At 36.7% G+C, this 23,430-nt stretch overlaps 1 protein-coding gene across 1 annotated transcript in view; it reads left to right on the forward strand.

Moving 5' to 3' along the window:
• The window catches only part of CUL3 (cullin 3), a 59,719-nt gene that overhangs the window by 14,228 nt on the left and 22,061 nt on the right, over positions 1 to 23,430 (forward strand). The window contains exons 2-5 of the mRNA XM_082320243.1: positions 5,771 to 5,968; positions 13,300 to 13,413; positions 20,689 to 20,849; positions 22,107 to 22,221. Coding sequence (XP_082176369.1) covers positions 5,771 to 5,968; positions 13,300 to 13,413; positions 20,689 to 20,849; positions 22,107 to 22,221 — 588 coding nt within the window. The remainder of the gene's footprint in view (positions 1 to 5,770; positions 5,969 to 13,299; positions 13,414 to 20,688; positions 20,850 to 22,106; positions 22,222 to 23,430) is intronic.

Raw genomic sequence — 23,430 nt, forward strand, 5'->3', positions numbered from 1 at the left:
ATGTTTGCGACTTCTTAAAAGTAAAAACGTCCTGCAAGTGTGTTTATAGTCTGTTAAAACTTCTGAGAATTAACAATGGCCTGTTTGGTCTGAGATTTTTGTGAGGACTTTATAGAACTTGTCTAGAAACTTCTTCTGCAAGAAGGATGAGAAGCTCTGTCTAGTCACTAGTCTTGTTAGTACTAGTCCATGTGCCTCCTGTTTCTGCTCGTTCGTAAACTTCTGTGGATATTCCTGCTGAGATTCTGTAGGACATCTATTACCTCTTCCTCGCTTCTTTTTTAACCACCTCTTGTTTAAGAAGACTAAATAGCTGCTTCCAGTAAAAGTAAGCTGGTGTAGACCGTCAAGAATTCAGCAGGTTCTTGACAGTTTACTCCTGTAACTGCCTTTCCTTACAATTCACAGCACTTAAGCACGGTTATGTAAGTAAGAGGAGCAAGCTCTGTAGTGTTAAGGGCAAAATGACCAACTGACAAGAACGTGAAATGAAGTTGTGTTCAAAGGAAACAGTGTTGTAAAAGCTAAATTGTATAGAATGGAAATTACACCCCAAAGCATTTATTTCTATGCAAAGTAATCTGGATTTCCAGCAGTAGATCTGTTTGTTCTGCGTGAATCTGGGAGTTTTAGTGTTGTTCTTTGACAGTATTTGGTATAAGCTAGGGAACAAATGCCTGGTTCCAGTGGTGACCACAAGCATTTTGTTGTTCATCTTTGTTATCCTGCAATTCATTTCAGTTGGAAGTCTGGTACTGGCAGTTTTAATAGGTCACACTTACTCAGGGAGCCTTGGCTTCCTTGGTGTACAGCTGTAATGTGTATCACCAAACCACAGAGTGGTTGAGGTTGGAAGGCACCTCTGGAGGTCATCTTGTCCAGCCCCGCCCCGCTCAAGTGGGGTCACCTAAAGCCGGTTGCTTAGGACTGTATCCAGGTGGCTTTTGAATATCTCCAAGGATGGAGACTCCACAACCTCTCTGGTCAACCTGTGCCAGTGCTTGGTCACTCTCACAGTAAAAAAAGTTTTCCTGATGTTCAGAAGAAATCTCCTGTGTTTCAGTTTTTGTGCCCATTGCCACTGGTCCTGTCACTGGGCGCCACTGAAAAGAGGCTGGCTCCCTCTTCTGTACACCCTCCCTTTAGGTATTTATATACATTGATTTGATCTCCCTGAGGCTTCTCTAAGCTGAACAGATCTGACTCTCTCAGCTCCTCTTCATACGAGAGGTGCTCCCATCAGTTATGTTAGTGGCCCTTCACTGGACTCTCTCCAGTGTGTCCATGTCTCTCTCATACTGAGAAGCCCAGATCTGGACACAATACTCCACGTCTCACCAGTGCTGAGTAGAGCCCTCGACCTGCTGGCAGCACTCCAAATGTAGCCCAGGATACCATTAACTTTTTTGTCTCAAGGGCCCGTTGGCTTGTCGTCAACTTGATGTCCACCAAGAGCCCTGGGTTCTTTTCTGCCAAGCTACTTTCCAGCCAGTGGGCCCCAGCATGCACTAATGCATGGGGTTGTTCCTCCCCAGGGACAGGATGTTGCACTTCCCTTTGAACTATGTGACTTGAAAGGAGATGGTAATAGTTTGTCTGAAGTTTTATGTTAATATCATAACTACTGGAGTTTAGCTGTTTGCCCCTTTTGATTTAAGGAATGCTGATAAAGTTACTCAAGAGGTGATGTCTGTAGTGCTAGCTTCTAGGAGGGAGACCTGAGAAGTATATTCAGGACTGTTACTATCTTTACCTGCTGGTGTCGTGCTCTTTAGTTGATAATGGCAATAGATTGCTGATAGTGATTGTTTATTTGGTCTTGGAGATTTTAATAGGGTAGACAAACATTGTTAAAGAAAGGGCTCGCATGTATCTGATCCTGCACTGTGGCAGTACTGTGTAATAAAGGACCTTTTGAGTCCTTTGTAGACTTTTTTTTTTTGGTGAAGCGATTGCACTTTCATGTACACTGATATTTTAGTTTCATTTCCTCAAGATGTACTTCTGCTATACTTTGAGTTCAGATGTTTGTGTTCAAGTTGCATCTTTGAATCATTAGCATTTGGGCAGCGGTTTGTGGAAGTTTTCCAACGAGCGGCTTCTTATAAACAGCTATGTCTCCTGCCAATAACAGACTTGATCTCTCTCCCATTCCCCAAGAAAGGTAATGTTCAGATAAACTGGAGTACATTAACACATTTCCTGTCTTTGGACACTGGCTTCTTACTATCTTGGTGAATCTGGCTCCAAACACTACTGAAATTACTGTGATTTTGCTTCTGAAAGCTTTTCTGAACCTGGGTGGTTTTTTTCCAAAGCACCAGCAGAAGCAGTAATCTAGCTTCTGCTTAAATCTGCAAGAATAGAAGGCACAAGCAAGGCAACTGTATCACAACTGTGGAGTTCACTTTTAAAATACAACCATTGGAAGAAATCTGGGAATGAGCATGGAAAAACATTTGGGCTCTGATCCTGTATTTGTATTTGTGGCAGCGGATCACTTATAGGCTTTATTGTTGATAGGGATCTGGAGAGTTGCATAAATCTTCACTGTTGGGTCAGACTGGGGGATTAGGATCACAGTTCTTTAATAGTGTTTTCAGAGATGCTTTTGTATGGAATTCTGAAAGATGCCAAAATGTTCTAGTAGCATCACAAACATCTATTGCCTAGTTGTTTGGTTTTTTTTTTTAAATCTGTGTGCAAGCCCAACTTACGGCAGGGGGATGAAAAGAGATGAACCTGTGAGTTAAATAATCCAAAGGTAGATACAGTCATTGCAATTCTTACATAACTTTGAAGATAATGATACAGGAAGACCTCTTCGGTTCAAAAGCTAAACAACTTTTCAACAGTGGAGAGGAAATAATAAATTTTTGCTCAAGCTTTATTGCAGTGACTTACTGTCCGATAGAACGGAGTTATTTAGAGTATGAGGAGTCTTTGCTTTGTTAGAAAACACTGCTGCAAACAAGCTAGCAACGCTAGATCTTTTTTGGAAGACAGTGCTCTTCTGACTTCATATCCTGGAACTTTAGCAAACCTGTTCCCACAAAACCTCACAGATATTAATCTAAAGTCAGTCAGTAGCAGAATAGGAAGCTGCACTGAGAAGCAGAGTCCTTCATGCTTAATCTTAAAAGGTAGTAAGATGAGTTTATAATACTATTTAAAATATTTCTGTGTATTTATCCCATGGAGATGTGTACTCCTTAAAATTACCTTTTATGGATCTTTCTTGTGCTTCCAGAGCAGCTCGTGGTGTGTCAATTGTTAAGTGGCAGAAAGCTCTGTGTTCATGTTTGTATTCAGTGAGTTTGGAGCAAATAATGTTACAATCATTCCCTCATTTTTTTTACAGCGTTTGGATTAAAAGTAGAAGAATTAAACAGTTCACTTTTAGCTTTTTCTTGAATAGATCCAAATTATTAGATGTACTGCTTATCTGTAATATACAGAAGTGTTTACCGGCTGACCAACCCAGAAACAGCAGTGCTGTAATACCTCATCAAACTGGTGGCTGGTGATTTGCCTGTTTTATACAGATCATACTTTTTTTTAAATAAAGTGAGCAATTAATTTGCAGTTGAGATAAAAAGGTTGTCATGTTGGCTGGGAGATTTTTGATTAGCAAGGGGAGAAAATGGCATGGAAAAATGGCAAACTAGCACATGGAAGTGTTAGTTTGAGTCTATGCTTTGTTTGAAAACAAAACCTCTTTTTTTTTTTTTTTTTTTGGAAAGGAAAACTGAAAAGCTTTTACTTGGATTGCTGTCTGCAATTCTAAATGGTTGCCTTCATTATCAGTACTTGTAAAATTGCTTGTTCAGGAAGGCTTTAGAAAATAATTTCCCTGAAGAGGCACCAATGTAGCAAATGCAAATTAAAAAGAAAATAACTGACCTTTCAATATTATACATAGCAGAATAAGCAAAAAGCAGGGGACGATGACTTTCCACCATTTCTCTGTTACTTAGAGGTTTTGGTTTTGGGAGATAGGGAGCTAAGAATTTTTGAATGTGTTTGTGATTTTTTTTTTGTTTTAGATATACAATGACATCTCTCTTAACTTTTGGGTACATACAGATTAGTAGGCTAGCGCATCTGGTATCAGGAGAGTGGAAAAAGTAGCAATAGGATTATTTTTATCATTAAAATCTTTGTATTTAACCAAAACTCCAGAAGACGAGAAGGATGGAGAAGTATGTGTCTCTCTTTTTTGATTTTTGTTCAGCAGCCCGTTCTCTCCCAAGGCTGTGAATGGCTTATCTTTATTATGAGCTATACTTCTATTTATAATGCCTAGAAAACTTGATATTTTGAAGTTGCACATTAAAATGTACCCTTAATGAAAAAAGTTCTGCTAATCATTGTGTGTGATTACAAATGCAGGCAAATCTAGTCTTCCATGTCTTTCCTCTATTCACTTAGTAGTTTTGGGGTGGAAGGGGAGGGAGAAGAGAGGTAGACCAGGGATGGTCATGATTTTCCTCTATGATGTCATAGCATTATTCTTTACTCTTTTACTACTTTCAGCTCTTATTTTCAAGGCTGCTTTGACAGTATTGGTAGACTCGGGGATATTTTCTTTCCACAGTAGTTCTGGGAATAGTGGCTTTTTTCTTCTCTTTAGCCTTTTTCTTTAGATGTAAAATGCTAGATCAGTTCCTTTTTGTATCAACTAAACCAAACTTAACTTTAAACATAGCATTTTAAATTTGGTTCAATTAAAAAGTGTTAGGTTGTTCTTTTTTCCAGTTGGGTGATGAAACTTGGCTAAATCATAAACTTTAAGCAATACTGACATCTGATACTTTGTTGCTACACTTATTTACCAACCCAGATACTGCTTTATCTATAAAGCATCATATTTTGAAGCACCTTTGCATTGGTAAAGCACAATTGTAAACTGATTCACACTAAGCACTAGGTAGTAGAGGACAAAAGTTGGTTTGCTGTTGTATTGAGACTATTTCTTATGAGAGTTTCTCTCTGAATTTTTCTTTACTGCTGTAGTTTTTATTTGGTGTATTTACTGAAGTGTATAGTGTCTGAATAACAGATCAAGCGGATGCATATTCTGCTTAGTGCTTGAAGTTATTTAACCATATTTGTGCAATGGAAATATGTTCAATACAGATGTTAATTTTGGACATTTGTGGGGGTTTTTCAGCAACACCTGTAAGTATTTGAATTGTAGGCACAATATTGTAGGCATGTAGTTCTTTGGCCATTAGTACATTGCTGTAAATAAAGAATACTTAGTTAGCTCAAGCAGATGACTAAGTAAGTTTGTTAACTCTGTGTCAGCCATTATGATCTTTTATTGTGCAAGTTGCTTTGGGGTCTGGTTAAGCAGATCAGTGTTGCAGCACGATTTATGAGGTCCCAAGCAGCATGTTGCATGGGAGGAAAGTTCACTGGCTATCATTGTTAACACTGTGGAGGAAGAGCAGGGAGGGACTCATGTCCATGATTACCTGCCTTCTCACCTGCACAGGCTCTGGGGTTGCGTTCCATGGCTTTGCAGCTCTGAAGGAGAAAAGCATTAAACTTTACAAATTATAGTTTTTGTAACTATTTATTGAAATCCCTACTAGTTTCATAAATACTGTTTTTCTTTTGATAAAGTTTGAGAAACCTCGTGATAATGGAATCAATAAAATGTGGCAGAAGCAATTACTGCTCCTGGAGTTACAACTTCTAAAGATAACTTTCTGTAGTGATCTTTCTTGATTCTAAACAATAATGTACTGTTTTATTTTTACAGATGACTATGGATGAGAAATACGTGAACAGCATTTGGGATCTTCTAAAAAATGCGATTCAAGAGATCCAGCGTAAGAACAATAGTGGTCTCAGTTTTGAGGAGCTGTATAGGAATGCATATACAATGGTGTTGCATAAACATGGCGAAAAACTCTACACTGGACTAAGAGAAGTGGTCACTGAGCATCTAATAAACAAGGTATGTCATTTTATGAATTAAAATTGAGGTGTCTTATATGAAAGAATTCTGAATAGTCATTTAAATGACCAAATAATCTAACTTTATTATGTTGTTATGTTGCCTGGTGTTGAAATTGTATTCCTACCCTCAAAAAAGGTAGCTTAGAGCTAACATCAAGCTTAAATGACTTCATATTCCAGATACTGTTTGTTGTAAGTTACTGATGGAGGGCAGACCATAGGAAGTGTTTGAAAGTGTGTAACAGGAAACAGCCTTAGCTGAAGCATAACTGTTGAGAGCTGGGAATTTTTTAAAAAAGGTTTGTGGCCTTTTGATGGCGTTTTCTGATTTTCTCAGAACAAATTTTGGTTTGACTTCCAGTTAGTTTTTTCATCTGTGGAACAAAATAAATACCAATGTAAGAACCTGTTTGTTATGGGCTAATGAACTAATTCACAAGTTAATGAGAGAGTTGTGCTAGGATTATGCTATTTAAAGAGGCGGTAGGCAATGTACAAAAACATCAGCTCAGCAACAACAAAAGTCCTGAGTAGTCTGCATTCTGTCATTTCAGCCTTTTCAAAACCATGTAATTCAGTCAAAATGACATGCAGAAACTCCGTGTTTCTGAAGATGTATCATCTGAGAAAAGGGCTCTTCACAGCTTTTGTTAAACCATGGAACCACCTCTTCAGTCTTTGTGAGGAAAGTTTAGGGTTGATTAATAAGTATGTTATTAAAAGAAGTTAAAACTTACTTTTTATGAATCTAGATAATATTTAGTGGTAATAGGATCCTAAGTCTAGGGAAGATGCCTGCCTTACTCCTTGCGGTAACATCCATAGCTGCCTGTCTTTGAAAAGAGACACGTGTCCGCTTTGATCCCATATACTGGCTGGGGGTCCAGATGGAGCATCGGATTTTTGTCCTGTTATTACAACATTTGAAAAGGGAGTCATACACCATCATGTGTCTTGGATGATTACTTCTGGCTGAATTACAGAGAGTGGATGGGAGGTTTATGTCTAAATAATGCATAATGCTTGGGGAGCTTTTTGTGCATTCTAACTGGAGTTACTGCTGTGGCAGAGAAGTGTGTTATTTCTTTTCTAAAATCTTAGTTTTCAAAGATGTGGTCCAGATAAGTATAGTCTAAAACTGCTTTGAATATGGGGCTTTTTTACTGTTTGCACGAGAGGAAACATCCTGTGTGAAGTGGCTAAATAATTTATGGCTCTATTCTATAATTGTAGCGCATCTGTGACTCTCAAACACTTCTGTTTTCATAATCTGTGCATTCATAATCTGTACTATTCATATAAAACGTGGCAAATGGCTGAGGCTTTTTGTGCCTTGTTCTTGTATATGCCTATGTTTACAGTCTATACTTAATAATAATCATGATGCTAAACTTTTATTCTTCCTAGGCTTTAGTTTATCCTGGTTTAATTTGAGGAAAGCTTCTTATCTTTGTTCCTAGCTATTCTGCATATTAAAAATTATCCATATGCAAAATTAATTATTCTGAACTGCTGATTGTGGCAAACTGACAAAAGAGCAGAAGATCCTGTGAATTTGTACTGTCACTGCACTGGCTGAGAGGGTTGCACAGATACCAGTGTAGAGAAATGTCTTTCTGACACTTAATGCTATTGTATCTGATGCTTAAAAAAATTTTTTTTCCCAATGATCTAGTATTCTGATCTTTAACATGATTAATCAAATTGTATCTATATATATGGGTAACACAAAAATAGATGACCAAAAGTTTTTCAAATAAAAAGGCTAACTACTGAGTTTTAGTAGTTAAATGCTGTAAAGTTAAAAAGGCGAAATTGTTCAGATGTCTGATGATGTCCTATAAATTAAATAATCCCAGGAAAAGATTAAGAAGAAGAAAATATGACTTCTGTCAAAAAACTCTGAACAATAAAGAAAACTTCTGTAGGCTGAAAGCTATTCCTTGTCCTTTTTGGTGGTTTGCTTAAGGATGTTATGTTGAGGCAGTTATAGATGGAAGTATGGAAAAAATAGTGCATTGTTTATTAAGAATAGGATCAGTTCTATAATGGCATCTTATGATTGTGCCATTAGTACTTGTTGTAAGATACATAAAAAGAAGTTTTTGTTTAACCTCACACTTTATGTAACAGAAATTTTAGAGGAATCTTATATTTTCAGTGTTTCTTTCCGAGAGCAGTTCTCTGTTAAATGTTAAGTAGCTAATTAACAGTAAGTGCTCTCATCACAGGTCTTTGTAAACTTCTATTCGGAGAGTCAATGGTGGATGCTAGAGTTTAGAAGAGGGGGATTTTGCCGACTGAAATGTTGTTAATGAAATCTGTTAACTTTTATCAAAATGAAAATGTGCAGAAATTAATAGATTTTAGTAAAGGACTACACTCAGTTCAGAGAGTGCTTCTGAGGAGCCAAACGCAACTTTTGAATTGCCAGACTCCTGGAAACAGAATTGCTGTTTGCTGTCCACATCTGCGGGTTATCTTTCTACAAAAAAGTTACATTCCTGTAGTATTCCAGTCATGCTGGTTAAGTAAGAATAGATGAAGAGACTAGATAGAGGCAATGTATTTGTTCGGATGTCTTTGCAAATAGTTTTCAAGCTTGGAAAGTGAAAGTTTTTTATTTTCAGTGTGGCACAGTTAAGAGCTATATTTATGCTTTATGCTTATTTAATTGCTAGATGAAAGTTGTGCATACTCAGCATTTTTATGAGAAAGAAACCAAACACTTTAAAGATGAAAATTATTTAACTTCTCAACAAGGAAACATAATACCATGTACTGTCTTTACAGCCTGTTTAATTGTAAATAAAACGATAGGTGCAAACATGATCAATACAAGATACAGGCACACAAGCAAATTAAAGTATGCTTGGTTTTGAACTTGCAGACCCTAATGGCTTGTAGTTACAGTCACCAGGTCCTGGCTGCTTGATGGAGGCAGTAGTAAGCCAGGTAGCTTATCTACACTATTGACAGGAGTCAGCTGTCTTGAACTACCTCGCTTTTACTGCAGGGTAAGGACATGCTAAAACTTGTCTTTGCCTGTGTATTGACATCATTATTAAAGTATAGTACATGTAAAATTGAATTTAAAAATACTGTTGAATAATCAAAGAACAGAAACCTTTCATCTTAATTCAGGCATTTAATTCTTGTGCATCTGGTACTTCATTGATTTCTTCCTTTCTTGTCCTTTGGCAATCTTGAAGCTTGATGTGGATGTTCTTCCTTCACACTTCTCAAGCCTAGTCTGTTACTTCTTCACACAAATGTTGTAAAAGTGTTTTTAAAAAACACACAATGCTTAGTTTGCAGCTCTCTAAACCAGATGATGATAAGCGACATCACTTGCGTTAGAGTAAAAAAATCTTGAAGTTAAAAAGTTTGCAGGATAATATTTTTAAAGTTCCCTTTATTTTTATGAACACTTCATAGTCTAGTGAAATCTAAACCCATGACATGCAACGTATCATATACATTCTGTAAATTGTGTGTGTGTGACAAAGAAATTGATTGATTTGTTGGCCAAGCCCAATACAATTTTGTTGTTTTTTCTGTGCAGTTTACATCAGAGATTGAGATGTAAAAGACTGTCCTAAACTTAAATAGGCTGAAAAGTGCTGCTTTGGGGAGATACTAGAGCAAAAGGAAGAGATGCTTGGGATATTGTCATGTCCTATAAGATTTCTTGATCTTACTGCGCTTTGCTGTTACTGTCTGCTGGCATGCCAGAATGCCTTGTGACATGGTGGTGGTCTTTGCTGATACAACTGGTGCAGTTTGGTAGCGACAGTGCATGCTGTTTCAGAATAATAGTAAAGGCAGGCATGCAAGAAAGCCTTTGGTAAAGGGGGCACAGAGCCTGTCATTGTGGCAGTGTTGTTAAGTGTAGAAGGAATTGTATGGGGTGAAGGAAGCACGTCTATTTCGGGGCTTATAAAGGTATGTCTAGGATGCTTGGCAAGCTTTAAAATTTGCTATCGTGGTGCTGCAGAGAGAAGGGGAGAGAAAAGATAGGAGTCTCCTACAGGGAGTTTGAAATAATTTCCGTAACATCTATGAAATAGGGAGGAATGACATGAGGAGTCATGTAGGAGACAAATTAATAAGTGAGCATTAGGGTGTACTGTAAGCCTGACTGACAGTGTATGAAGTGTTATCTGCCTTTATCTTTCCTTAATGATATTTTGAGACGATCTTGTGCAAGTCTGCAATTATATGGAGGGCAAAAGGATGTGAGGGAATTGCCAGAAAGTAAATGCAATTCAGAATCATCCATATTCTTCACTGTTTGTTTTTTTTTCTTTCGGCAAAAGGATAGCAGCTGCAGGGGTGAACAGACATTTCTGGTAAAGTCATAGTTAATCTGTTAACTTAGTTGGAACTCTAAGACTTTAGAATGCTGTGTTTTGGACTACTTGGACTTTTATACAAGATGAAGAAACTCCGTAATAAAAGTTCTGCGACCTTGAGGCCTTAGGTCAGAAAGTGCTGTTCTATAGAGCTGCTCCCCACAGAAGGTTCTGGCTGTCCTTACAGTAGTGGAAATTACATAATTGAACTATTCATGCTGCTGCGTCAGGCCAGGCACTGTAAGAGAGAAAATACTAGGCCGTAAGTCTGCTTTGTGTACACTTAATAGAGAGTTATTTAAAGGTATTGAAAGCTTATGCCAACAAACTGTTCTTAAGAGATTGGCGGGGGAGGGTGCTATATTTCCTTAAGAGCTATATCCAGTATAAAATACAGTTGAGCCTGAAGTTATATACAAGATTTCATCCTTGCAAATATAAGAAGACCTTACATAGATTATGAAGCTGCTAATTTATTTTTGAGACTGTATATGGGCAGTCCTATTGGAGCTGGATATCCCTGCCAATTTATTGCATAAATGCAAAGATTGTCATACAAATCACTACAAGCTCAGCTAATTGAAAGTAACATTCTGCTGATAAAAATCTTTGAGGTTGAAATTTTCTTAAGGCTTTGGAAGGGCAGTAGCAGCTATGTCTCTGAAGGGCTTCCTTCTCTATAGAAGAGCATGGATATCCAGGTTTTTTTACTACAAGTCACTCTAGCAAAGTGGTTCGACTCTGTGCCTTTGCATGGCTAAGATGTTTTGTGCATTATAGTAGTTTTCTTGTACTATTGTTGTATTTGTGGCCCATACAAGGAATGTGTTCAATGCTTATTAACTAGACAGCTGTTGTAAGGAATAAGTTGGTTGGCCTTTAAACAACTAAAAGGACGGCTTCCCAAACCTGTCAGCAGTCTAAAGTAAACATAGGAGAATGTCATTGAGAAGCTTCACAGAGAGACTCTTAAGTAGTTTTGTTGTACAGCACCTACTCCTGGATTTAAAACACATTTCCAGAAAGCCACATGTCATACCGTATGGAGCAGCGGTGGCACAGATCTGAGCGTCCCATGTCTGCTTAGAAGCAAGTCGTCATTGCTACCTGGTGGCAAGCACCCCCTTTTGCTACCAGTTGGTATGTGATTTGGAACTGGCTGATCTGGTAGGACTATTGTGATGGCTGTGTGTAATCAAAAGGCACACTGCATCTGTGTTAAAAAAAAAAAAAAAATCTTTGATCCTTGAATAGTTTTGTGATGGCCTCATACACTTAACTAAAATCGATCAATCCCTACCCTCATTATCTGTGCTTGTAAACTAATCATGCTTTTAGTTTTGCTTTGGGAAATTTTACTCGTGTGGGTGATCTACCAAATAATAGTTCCAATGTTTTTCCATATTTACTAAAGAAGTGAAAGCAACCATGTCATGTTTGTTTCCTTGTTCTGGGAGATTCTGCATACTCTTTTCAAGTACAGCTAGTGAAGTTTTTAATGAATATTTACATTTTGGCTAAAAACTACATAGATTGGATGACAACAGGGCACATTTAGGAGACCAAAGGGTAAATGATGATCACTGTCAGAAAGAATGAGGCAGCTAAGTAGTGCTGGTTGTGGCTTATAACTGCCTCTTGTGTTTTCCAAAAGCAAGGAGGAGAGGCCTCGCTCAGGTCAAAGGAGTAGGTGTTTGAAGATTTCAGAAAGCTTTCAGCAGCCTACAGGCATACCTATATTACCTAGATTCAATAACAAGGTGAATATTATGGGGATAAGATTCCACAGCTTCTTGAGAAGAGACCACTGTGTTCATATGGTATGCCATGCTGTGTTGCTGGTTTGCTCGTCTAAGTCTATGGAGTATATGTAGCAGTGTAGCAGACTGAATTTTTTGTTACACTGGTTTTACTTAATAACTTCATAAAACTTAAATAACAGAATGAAGGCTGTCAGGTGCTTGCATCTGATGTTGGTGCAGCTTGTGGCTGCTTGTCATATGTGTTTTGTTTTCCTGTTTGAATTCTTTATACTGAAATTTACACTATCACAAGTGTAAATGCAAATCTACAAATGTAAATACATTCTGTTTGGTTACAACAGAGGGCAGAATGTATTGTGCATGTTATGTCAAAAGTCAATTCACACGTTTTGTTAACTCTGAAAATAATTTTTTCACAAGTCCTCAGGTTTCTCTTTTGCATGCGTTTAAAGCTTGAGCACTGTAGTATATGCCTACTGCATGAAAATCAATATATGAAACCGGATGTTCTTTTTTATTAGTAGGGAGTAGTAGTGTTAAAAAGAAATAAAGCCTGAAGTTGGTGGGACAGATGAATCAACTAGCAAATACATTCATAAAAACAAGGATGACTTTCTTTTGTTTTCTGGAGTCTTGTTGTTGGCGATTATGGACTATTAGTATAAGAGTCTGGTCTTTACCAAGTGATTGTTTCCTTTCAGAACTGTTGTTTGCTTTAACTTTATGCTATCTCAGCATGTCTTTCTAAATGTCATCATGGCCAATTTTCCACCTGTACTTGTTCCTGTTTGTAACATTTACCAGTACTACCCAATATTCTGAAATTACTTGTGATAGTAAAGTTAACATTAGTTGAAACATTATAACATAGGAGAGTAAACCTTTGAGGAGTTGTAAAAAAATATTTTTAACATTTGAGATTTCAGGTATACCTTCGAAATTTAATATCCATCTTTATTTTGTTGCTCTTGTTTTTAGCCTGATTTTTCTTACTTGTGTGAATTCTTATTTTTCCACAGAAGTGAAATACAAGGTAGGGATGGTCAGCACCCAGGAAAAGCAAGAACTTGTTTGTAACATTCAAGTTCCTAGACGGGCAAGAATTTTTTTTTTTTTTTTTTTTTTTTTTTGAAGCACAGCTTGTTAAGATTTAAATGATGCAGGAGAAACTGACCTGGGTTTATGACAATATATTATTTTTTTTGCTTCAGGTGCGAGAAGATGTGTTAAACTCCTTGAATAACAACTTCCTACAAACACTAAACCAAGCATGGAATGATCATCAAACTGCGATGGTGATGATTAGAGATATTCTGATGTATATGGTGGGTATTCTGCCTTTTCACACATTGAAATTGATGCAGTAAATTGTCTTTTGACAAATGTAAACAACTGAGCTGGAGGGGTAAAAAACAAGGCATGCTCACCCATCTTCTTCCTAAGACTACTGTCTGTCCCTTGTTTTGAATTTCCTGTGTGCATGAAAGATTATTACAGGTGTGTGACAAATTATAATTGCATTCTTCTTTCAGGTTATCTCATTATCACTTGAAAAATGCATCTGAAAAATGGTTGAATTTTGCAATTCTTAAAAAATAAGCTAGTCAGACCCGTTCTGGCAGGTTATAGATGTTACTTGCGTGTTTTAGTTCACATAATGGTGGTTTCCTACTGTGGAAAGCATAATGGTGGAAAGCATAATGGTGTAAAGCCTCCTCAGGCTTCCAATGAGGTAGTTGTTCTTTAAGCTTAGGGGTTTGAAGAGGATAACTTTGCTTAGGTACAGTCTGTGTCCTTGAATGTTAAATTCCAATTGAATCCTTTGCTGTTCATACAGAGCTTGGGTACAAGGTTACGTAGTGTACATAGATGAGAATTTGATCTTTGGTTGCATGGTTGTAATTTTAAAAGAAAAAAAAAGCATTCCTTACCTGATAGCTAAAGGAAAAGGCCTTTCTTTAAGAGAAAGGGCCTTATGTGTTTGTTTGTGTCTGGATTGTGTTATGCTTTAGGTAGTTGGTATGTGTTTAAATTCCCAGAATGGTGGGCAAGCTCTGAGGATGCAGGAGAGTGTATTTTTGCATAGCTCTAGCCAAAGGCTTTAACTTCAGAAGGAAAAGAAATATGTGTTGAGACACTGTAGGTTTTTTACGTAAAATCTTTTTTTTCCAAAATACCATACTGAAGATAGTACTTTATGAAGTATTAGTGAAGGACAAATAAAGGTAGAGTTTTTTTTTTTTGTCAAAAAAGATGATCAACTGAGATTGTACTCTATCTGCTGAACAACTGGAGTTAAGATCTTATCTTGTCGCTGTTAAAGATCTCATACTATGAAATTGAACCTGTTTGTATTAGCTGTGAAGAAATCCTACTTGGTTAATAAGCTCCTAAAAGTTAAAGAATTTGGAGTCATTATTGTAGCTATATAGCTTTTTTTTTTTTTTTAAATGGATTTACTGGCTTTCATGTTGTGGGTTTTGTGTGGTGTTTCTGGTTTTTTTGTTTTGGTTTTTTGTTTTGTTGTTTTGGGTTTTTTTGTGGTTTGGGTTTGATTTTCTTGTTTTTGGTTTGGTGGTGTTTTGTGTTTTTTTTTTTTTTTTTTTTTTAATGTTAGGAAAAGACCACATATCTAAATATAGAGGGCTGGATAAAATGCCTTCAGTGACACTTAATGATCTGAGTATCTTGCCAAAAGGAAGATTGAGAAATTGTTTTGAAAGTGTACTATCTTTGCTATGAGAAATCCTGGAATCTCTAATCTGTTTGTGAAGGACAAATACAAATCAACTGCTGCTAGCTGCATCTGGGCAAATTCAAGAATAGTTAACAATTAGAATAATCTACCAAAGCTAGTGGTGAATTTTCAGAAATGTTAGAAGATGGAATCCAGAGCTTTCTAGGGAAGTAGCTGTTGTGTTTTAACCAAATATTGTGTATTATTTCAGTACAGGAGGTGCTGGATGCTCCAAGGTACATAGGTAGTCAGAGAGGATAATGCAATGTTAGCTGCTGCTCTTGAATTCGATAAATCTTTGCTCCCTCAGTGTCAGGGAAAGCTCGTTTATCAGCTGGTTTATCAGCTGTTCCTGTTTTAGTGTATTGACCAGTATATTTAGGACCAAGAAGTCCCCTCTTTGAGGAAGGGTCACATGCTTCAGTTAGCACTTTTGAGGGGGAGATGAGAGCTGTTTCTTAAGTATTTTTTGTGCTCAAGAGAGCAATGTCTTGACTTCTGTTTGAAGCTTGCGAGTGCTGTTACAACAAACAGCCAGCCTTCTCTTTTCCCCCAAAACTTCAGAAGATGGAGACCTGCAGCATTCCTACAAGTGCAAATTGGGCTTCATTGGTTGTATTTTAGATTTGGAACAGAATAGTAAACAAATAAATTTTAATACCTCTGGAATATATAGGTTTTTTATGTGCTGTTTGACAGTTCCTAGTTATTTCAAGTGGATGTTCAGTTGAGGCCTCCACTTGCTTAATTATTTGCCTCCCATAGGCTTTTTTCCTTGTACCAAAATGAGACCCAAAGAAACAGAAAAGACACACCTACAATAAAATATTTTTATAGTATACATATAATACATTAGTAACCATAGTGATATAGTAAAATATAGTAAACATTTAATACATTTTTCTTAAAAAAGTGTTTTATAAACTTCTCCAACTTCAGGAGCACTGATGTCTTTGTTAAACGTCTATAATGTAACATGTTGTCTAGGATTATAAATTTAATCTTTTATTAGATAGAACTATCTAATGCAAAGGGCTGATAAAATGGGCAGACTCCCTCCTTTTCTTTGCCTTCGAGGGGCATAAGACAAATTGTCTAGAAAATACATGCTTTGATTACAAATTGAAGCATAAGTTATGATTTAAAGTGGGACTAGTCTCAAAGATCAGCAGTTTCACCTTTGTCACTGGGGTGTGCTGTTCAGTAAAACATAATTCTGTTCATTGGAAAGAGACTAAGAGCAGGAAACTTCTAGTCTTAAGTATGTGTTCATTGAAAAAGCTTGAAAAAGCTGCTAGTACCACAAAATTATAAAGTGGAGGAACATCTGTCAAAGATGAGACCTGACTGCTCTTCAAAGAAACAATTTTTAAGAACTTTATGAAATAAGGAGTGATTTGGTCTTCTTTTATGACATTGAGTCTGAATGAAATGTAGTTTTATAGTGATACGCTTATGTGAGAAGTTGTTTATACCTTTTTATTCAAGCACAGCTAATATAATTTACATTAAAAATATTTTATCTTAAAAAAATAAACACTGTATAAACTCAGTCACCAGGCATTGTTAATTGATATGGTTGTGTTCCAGCAAGAGAAGTATATACAATTATAATATGTTATAAATAAAGGATAACCCAATCCTTCTCCTCTTATTTTGTAGGCCATCCTAATTACTTACCCATCAGTTTCAGGAAATGTACCTATTGGTACCCAACAAGCCAAAGTCTGACGTCAGTGAAAGTAAAACATTTAACATCCTCTTGAATTTTGATCTTACTCTCTTAAATTCTTGCTTCAGCCTAGTGATTGTAAATCTTAAACTAAACTATATCTGTTTTAATGCCATGTTTCTTTTCTGGCTTATTTTCACTCCCATATGATCTAAGTCCAAACAAACACCTCTCTAACCCATCTTAAATCTCTCTCCTGTGTTTAATTTTGCCACTTCTAAAATAAAAAATAGTTCAATAGGATCTTTATTTTAGAAAGGTATGTATTTTGTATAATGAGGTTTGTGCATTGTTATGATACTTAATGATGAGGTTACTTGCTGTTTGAGGTTTGTGGCAGGGTTTCATTTTCTGTGCAGAACCTCTTCCACAAGACGCTCTGTAAAGTTTACCTCATAGTTGCATTTTAGAAAAAGTGTATTACCATGTCTCTTGTGTCGTGGTGATAAAAGTCTGCTTGATTTCAGGTCTGGTTTGTAACGTAGTTCTAGTGTAAGGTTTTGCAACCTGGAATTGCACAATAAAGGGAAATCTAACTTTCTTGAGATATTCCAGTTTCCACAACTGAATTTCAAGTTTACATAGTTGCACTGTATTTTGTAGATATGTGCACTAGCTCTCCTCCTTTTGTTTTACATGTTTAGGCTACAGTAATCAGTGCCAGAATAGATGTGGTACTCTGTAAATTCGTGGCACTGTCTGCAGCAAGCAGTGAAATCATGTCCTAAGTAGCGTCTTCACTAAGTCAAGTCATGTACCAAGACATGTTCAAGTAGTGAAGTAATGGATGTACTGCATTTGGGCATATCTGTAATTCAGTCTTGCTTATGGCTGCAGTGTAGGTGAGCGTACCTACAATAGTTTTTATTTAGTTACTGTATGTAACAGTAGCAGTGGAGGTGCAGTTGTTTGGTCTTTTCTTCAAGCTACATGAGCATGAGTATTCTTGGAACATCTTATGGAAACGGGGCTAAACTGGATTCTGTGGTGTCCCTTCTTCACTACTTGTTAAATTTAAAGCAATTTCAGGTATGCAAGCGCAGCAGTCACACCCCTGGCTGCGTTATAGGCATATGGGTAGTGCCAGTTAAACGCTGTCAGACGTGAACAATGACTCTTGCAAATACAGCTGTGTGTTTTGCAGAGGGCAGAGCATTCCCTTCTCATCTGTGCAGTGCACAAAGCCGCTGTCTTGATTTAGGCCAGCACTGACAGGTCAGCTATGTGAGTTTTGACCTTGGGGCATATGACTGTCATTGTTCATGGCTTACACACAAGGTGGCAGGGAGAAGTGGTGTTTTAATTTTCAGAACTAGGATCAAAGACACTTGCTATATATATCTATATGTACACAAAACAGTGTCTGAAGGCTACATCATCCAGGTAGTGCATCCATGCAGAGATGGGCAAAATGTGCCTGGTGATATTTTACAGTTGGTAAGTTGCTTTAGTTGAGATCAGAATTATTGTGCAGTGTAAGCAGCATTGTAGTTTGTGAATAATTGTTGGCTGAAACTCCACCCTTGTCTCCTGAGAGTTACTCTTACCTTTTAAGCACCTGCTGCTTCTCCCCGTGGGAAGTGATTGCTGTTCAGTAGCATGTAGCCTTGTCAGTCAAACCTGTTCCCAAACGGGGCTTACTGTCTCCAAGATTATTCTTTTTAGGTTGGGAGAGCTTCCAGTAGACAGTAAAAGTGATCTGTTACCGAGGGTAAGCAAATCAGCAGTATCAGAAACATTGATGCTGCTACTCTAATTTGGGTATTGTAGAGTGGTCTGGCTTACTAAAAAGGCATTGCTGTTACATTGAGAAGAGTTTCTGCTGCAGTTACTATTTCATTTCATAATGGCAGTGTTTAGCATTGCCACAACAGAAACTGGGCAGATGAGTCATGACCATGGCTTTAATCCATTTTGATACCCTGCTGCCTGTGCTTCAGAGGCCTGAATATTCTTTGGAAATAATACATATTTCTTTTCTCCTCAAGTTATATAGTATATTAGACATTACTTTTTAATTTTCTCTTTCATCTCTTTGAAAGTGTATTTTAAGCTTGTCTTACTTTAGAATCACTTTTGCTTATGTTCTTGATGCAAGCGTGCAAATAAAGGAGTGAAATAATAACCCTCCTTCTAAATAACAGAAAAAAATAAATATTTGGAAGATTTAGATGACCATGTGTTCCTAAATGGACTTCATGAGACCAATTAGTAAACTTGTTGGTTTGAGGCAGAACTGAGCTTGCCTCATGAGCCACAGAGTAGGCATACCTGACCTGTTCCCATCTTGTTTTTTCACTTAATTTAAGTGCTGCCTGTCTGAAGGGAGTGAGTGGGAAATCATTCCTGAATTGTGGAACCTGGTGTTTCTCTTTCCTCTGGTCATCAAGTGGCAATCTGGCATATAATTAGTATATGAGTAATTTTGCCATGTAAATTCAGCTGCTAAAATATTAAAGGGTGTGGTGTCTGTTCCTTCTGATTTCTTCTAATTGTGGAATTTATGTAAACTTGTAATTTTGTAATCTTTTTTCTGTAGTCTGAAGCATGATTTTTTTAAAACAATTGCTTCATTTTCTAGGTGTTTGAGTAACTTTACACTTCAATTCTGAGTGTGGTAAAGCACTTAAGATAATTGCTGGAACCAGTGGAGAAGCTAATCTTTATACTCAATTTCAAACATTGACCTTCATCCTCCATATAGTGGATTGTTTTTTGGTTGGTTTGGTTTGGTTTTTTTGTAATTTTGTTTTTGTTTTTGTTATAGCTATGTAAATTCTCAGAAAACCTTATCACAATCAGATTCATGAGTGCGTACAAAATTATTAACTTTTTATAATAATATCATCCTGAGGCTTAAATGGTAGTGAAGTATTTTTAGTAATCACCCAAACTGTTACATTAGAGGAATGGATTATGCCCTGACAGAAATGAAGGGGAAAAAAATCATTGCTTATCTCAAAAATAGTTTGTAAATACTCACAATTTTTCTGTTTTTAATGTTGTTTTAAATGGTCTGGTCTTATCTGGTACAGCACTATTGGATATTAAGTGAATACACTCATTTTCTATCTGCTAGTAACTTTATTAGTAGTCTTTCTTTTCTAGAGAGTTGGTAAGTTGGAAGAGAGGAGTAGAAAAGGGGAGACAACATTTTGGAGCTTTTCTGCAGGTAGCAGTAAGAAATTCAGTGTGTCTGCTCAGCAGTGTCTCAGTCAACTCTGTATGGTGGCATCTGAGCTACGTGGACTTGCGATACTTTTCTGGGGATCAGCCTCGATTTGTAAACATAGGTAGTATAGGGCTAGTGGATAGTTGAGGAGCTTAATTCTTCCTATAGACTGAGATTATGTAGAGAGATAAACTTTAAACCCACATTGAAACATAATTATTCTTTCTTCTCTCCCCCTTCTTTTATTTTTTGTTTTTGAGGAGTGTGTGTATGTGTGCGATTTTAATGAAACATAACAAGATTTCAAGATAATTGCTCAAATTGAATAAAAGTGATGTGTGTGTTTTTTGTGGGGTTCAACAGAAGTCCTTATGTATAATTTTGCAGTACCAATCCATAAACGTTTTGATTGTAACTATTCTCATTTTGGCTTTACTTTTTCTTCTGTTCATCTAATGATGTTATTTCAGGAAATTTCACTGAATGTTGAGGGGGAGCTGTCTGCCTAAAAGGATTGATAGGAAGATGCGTGGGAGATGGGGGAAAATGAATTAATTTTTCTTAAAGACCAAAAAGGGGTTGATGGGAGGGGGTTTGAGTAGATAAGTAAAACCTCTTTCAGATGGTGCCATGAATTTTATCAGTATTTGGAGATTCCTCTGTCCCCAAACTGAAAAGAACTAAAAAGTGGCAAGGCTGTAGTTTTGTTCTGGCATGCTTTAGTCATAAATGCTGAGCTTATGCTCTTAAGCAAAGTAGACTCTCTATGTAAATGGAGTTTTGGAAAATGGGACTGATTTTGAATTTTCAGGGTATTCATAATTTCTTTTTATGAAGAAAGGAGAGAAGATTCATTTGGTTATTTCTGTACAGTGCAAGTATGACCAATCTCTTGCAATTTTGAATAGCATGGGTGTAATGAATTTAAAATTTCATTCCTGTGTATGCCTTCGTTGTAGGACCGTGTGTATGTCCAACAAAATAACGTGGAAAATGTCTACAATTTGGGCTTGATTATTTTTCGAGATCAAGTTGTACGCTATGGCTGTATTAGGGATCACCTGCGGCAAACTCTGCTGGATATGATTGCAAGAGAAAGGAAAGGAGAAGTTGTAGACAGGTAAGATGTTTGTAAGTGACTGTCTTTTGTTGTAAATAATACCTGTCAATTTTTAAGAGTGAATCAAGAACATACACAAATAAATCATTACTTAAGGCTGCATTTCTGATCACAAGTAAAATTTCTTCATAATCTGGAATAACATGTTTCTTTGTATGTTAAGGTTTAGCATAACGGTAGATAGGGAAGCTCATTAATATATTTTTTTGAATATTTATCTTGTATTTTTTATTAAAACTTTTGTTAAATCTCTCCATTACTGCCTTGTACCAGAGTATTTGGTTATAAAGCGGAGTTTAGACAATTCCCTGCCTCTTGTTACCCTGTATTTCCTTTGTACTGAGAGGTTGGTTAATTTTCTTGTACCTGGTTTGCTTTGTTTGTTTTTTTTTCTTTAATATTTGAAGCTTTCTTTTTGGTCCATCTGTTTTTTGGTAGTTCAGTTGCATGTTTAAATCTGTTCCTCCTGTTCTCCGGCCAGTTTAGTAGATGTGGAGTTTTATGCCACACACTGCAGATACTGCAGCTGAAGTAACGTCAAATTTGCAAGTTTTCTTGTGCTTCTCCAGTGTCAGAGCAGCTGTTGGGTGTGGAGATATGTAAACTCCATGCTACTTTGGCTGCAGTTCTGTGATTGAGATTGCCCAACACGCAATTTATGAAGAGAAAAATACTCCCTGGCAACAGCTGTGTATTGTCCCCTACTGCCAGAGAGTGGAATTTTTTCCTGGATGCAGTTCTTTTGTTTTCACATTTTATTGATGTGTTTCTGTGTCTAACCAAATGCTTAACTTGCCGATAGGTTTTCATTTTGTGTTGTTTTTATTTAAAAAAAAAAAAAAAGCAACAAACTTTGCACAGAAACTTCCATCTGTGCAGTTGTTTTGAATTGCTGAATTCCAACCTACGTGTGCAGTTTTCAGTTTTCTTTGAAGTAGTATTTTTGGTTATTTCCTTGTATGTAGAAATATATTCTTAATAGTTTTCCAAGTTAGTAGAACTTGAGACCTGCTTCCCTATTGTTGTATTTAAAATATTTAATAAACATTGTCAGCTCCTTAGTTTAGAACAGAAACAAAAAATCTTGCTCCTGTAATCTTCTTGAAAACCTGTCATGTACCAAACAGATTTAGGATGGACTTTCTATTACTATATTTTATTTAAGTTGATATTATGTTCTGAGTTGTTATTCTGCTGTGTACTCTGTCTTACAAGCATGTAGATTTCTCAAGTTGTTAACAACTTACTTTTTGGCAGAGGCGCAATAAGAAATGCTTGCCAGATGTTAATGATTCTAGGTCTTGAAGGAAGGTCAGTCTATGAAGAAGACTTTGAGGCTCCGTTTTTGGAGATGTCTGCAGAATTTTTTCAGGTACAGCAATGTTGTAATATCATATTTGGAATGCTGTTATAACTGCTTGGAATTGTGAGAATTGGTGGTACTTGAAGTAATTGCTACTTATTTGATGAGTATGTCCCTCCCGTTAGATTAAATAAGAAAAAATGTTACTAACTTTGCAGAAAAAGTAACACAAATTTTACAGAATTACTGTAATTTGAATGTAGTTTTGAAATATGGGTGCTGATAGCATGTAAAATAATCATTATGCTAATCTTGTGCCTGCTTTGGGCTATTTCATGCAACGTAGTCTATCCCTGCGTTGCAGCCACAGTCTTTTTGAAATACTAGTAGCATGAAAGGTTCAAACTGTTTCAGGCTGGGAATGGAGAGGGGAGACTACTTGTCAAACTGCCTTTGAGTAAGCTTTGTTTCCTTCATAGTCTCTGCATTCGTGAGTTACATTTTGTAATAAAATGGAACTGAGTCAAGGAATTAAATGTATCCAAGTGGCTATCCAGTTGTTGACCAACCACTGAATAACACATTTTAAAGATTTCCTAAGGTTTTTTATGAGATAGTTTCAGGAAAGAAGCCAGTTGAATGGTTGTTGAGTGTAATCATGCTCCTCTATTGTTGGAAATGGATAGAAATTATAAAACAGGCTAAAAGATACCTAGATAAGCTAATATGTCAGTCTCCCAGTTCTTGTGCCCGATCAACTGTCTGTCATACCCTCTGATCTCCAAACTTCTTTGAAAATGAGAAGCATATGTTGCACAGCCTTTTAAAAGTCATTGTATTCTGTTTTTCATTGGTGCTACATAAAATTAAGAAAAATAATTACGTTTATTTAAGTTTTATTTCTTAGCTCTGCCTTAAGAAAAAAAAAAAAAAAATCTTTCCTCCAAAAGACTATGCTGACCAGTATGGATAAAAACAGTTTGACATGAAATCATGTGCTCAGCATTGTCACTAATGAGAATAATGAGAACTGTTGATCCTCACAACTCATAAATATGCCATAAACTGGTATTTTGAAAGGAGTCTTTGCCTCTTCCCTCTTCCCATCCTTCTGTTTTCTTTGGACCTGTGGCTAAAACTCTATAATTGGTAACTGGAAACTAGATCAGCTTAGGTTGTTTTAGTATGAAAAATACCGCATTCATATTGCATGTACTCCCTTATGTATGTAACACAATTAGTGTAATAGAACCTTTATTTTGTGTTAAGCATGTATGT

This window comes from Platalea leucorodia (genome assembly GCF_965183815.1).
Source record: "Platalea leucorodia genome assembly, chromosome: 8".
Lineage (NCBI taxonomy): Eukaryota > Metazoa > Chordata > Aves > Pelecaniformes > Threskiornithidae > Platalea > Platalea leucorodia.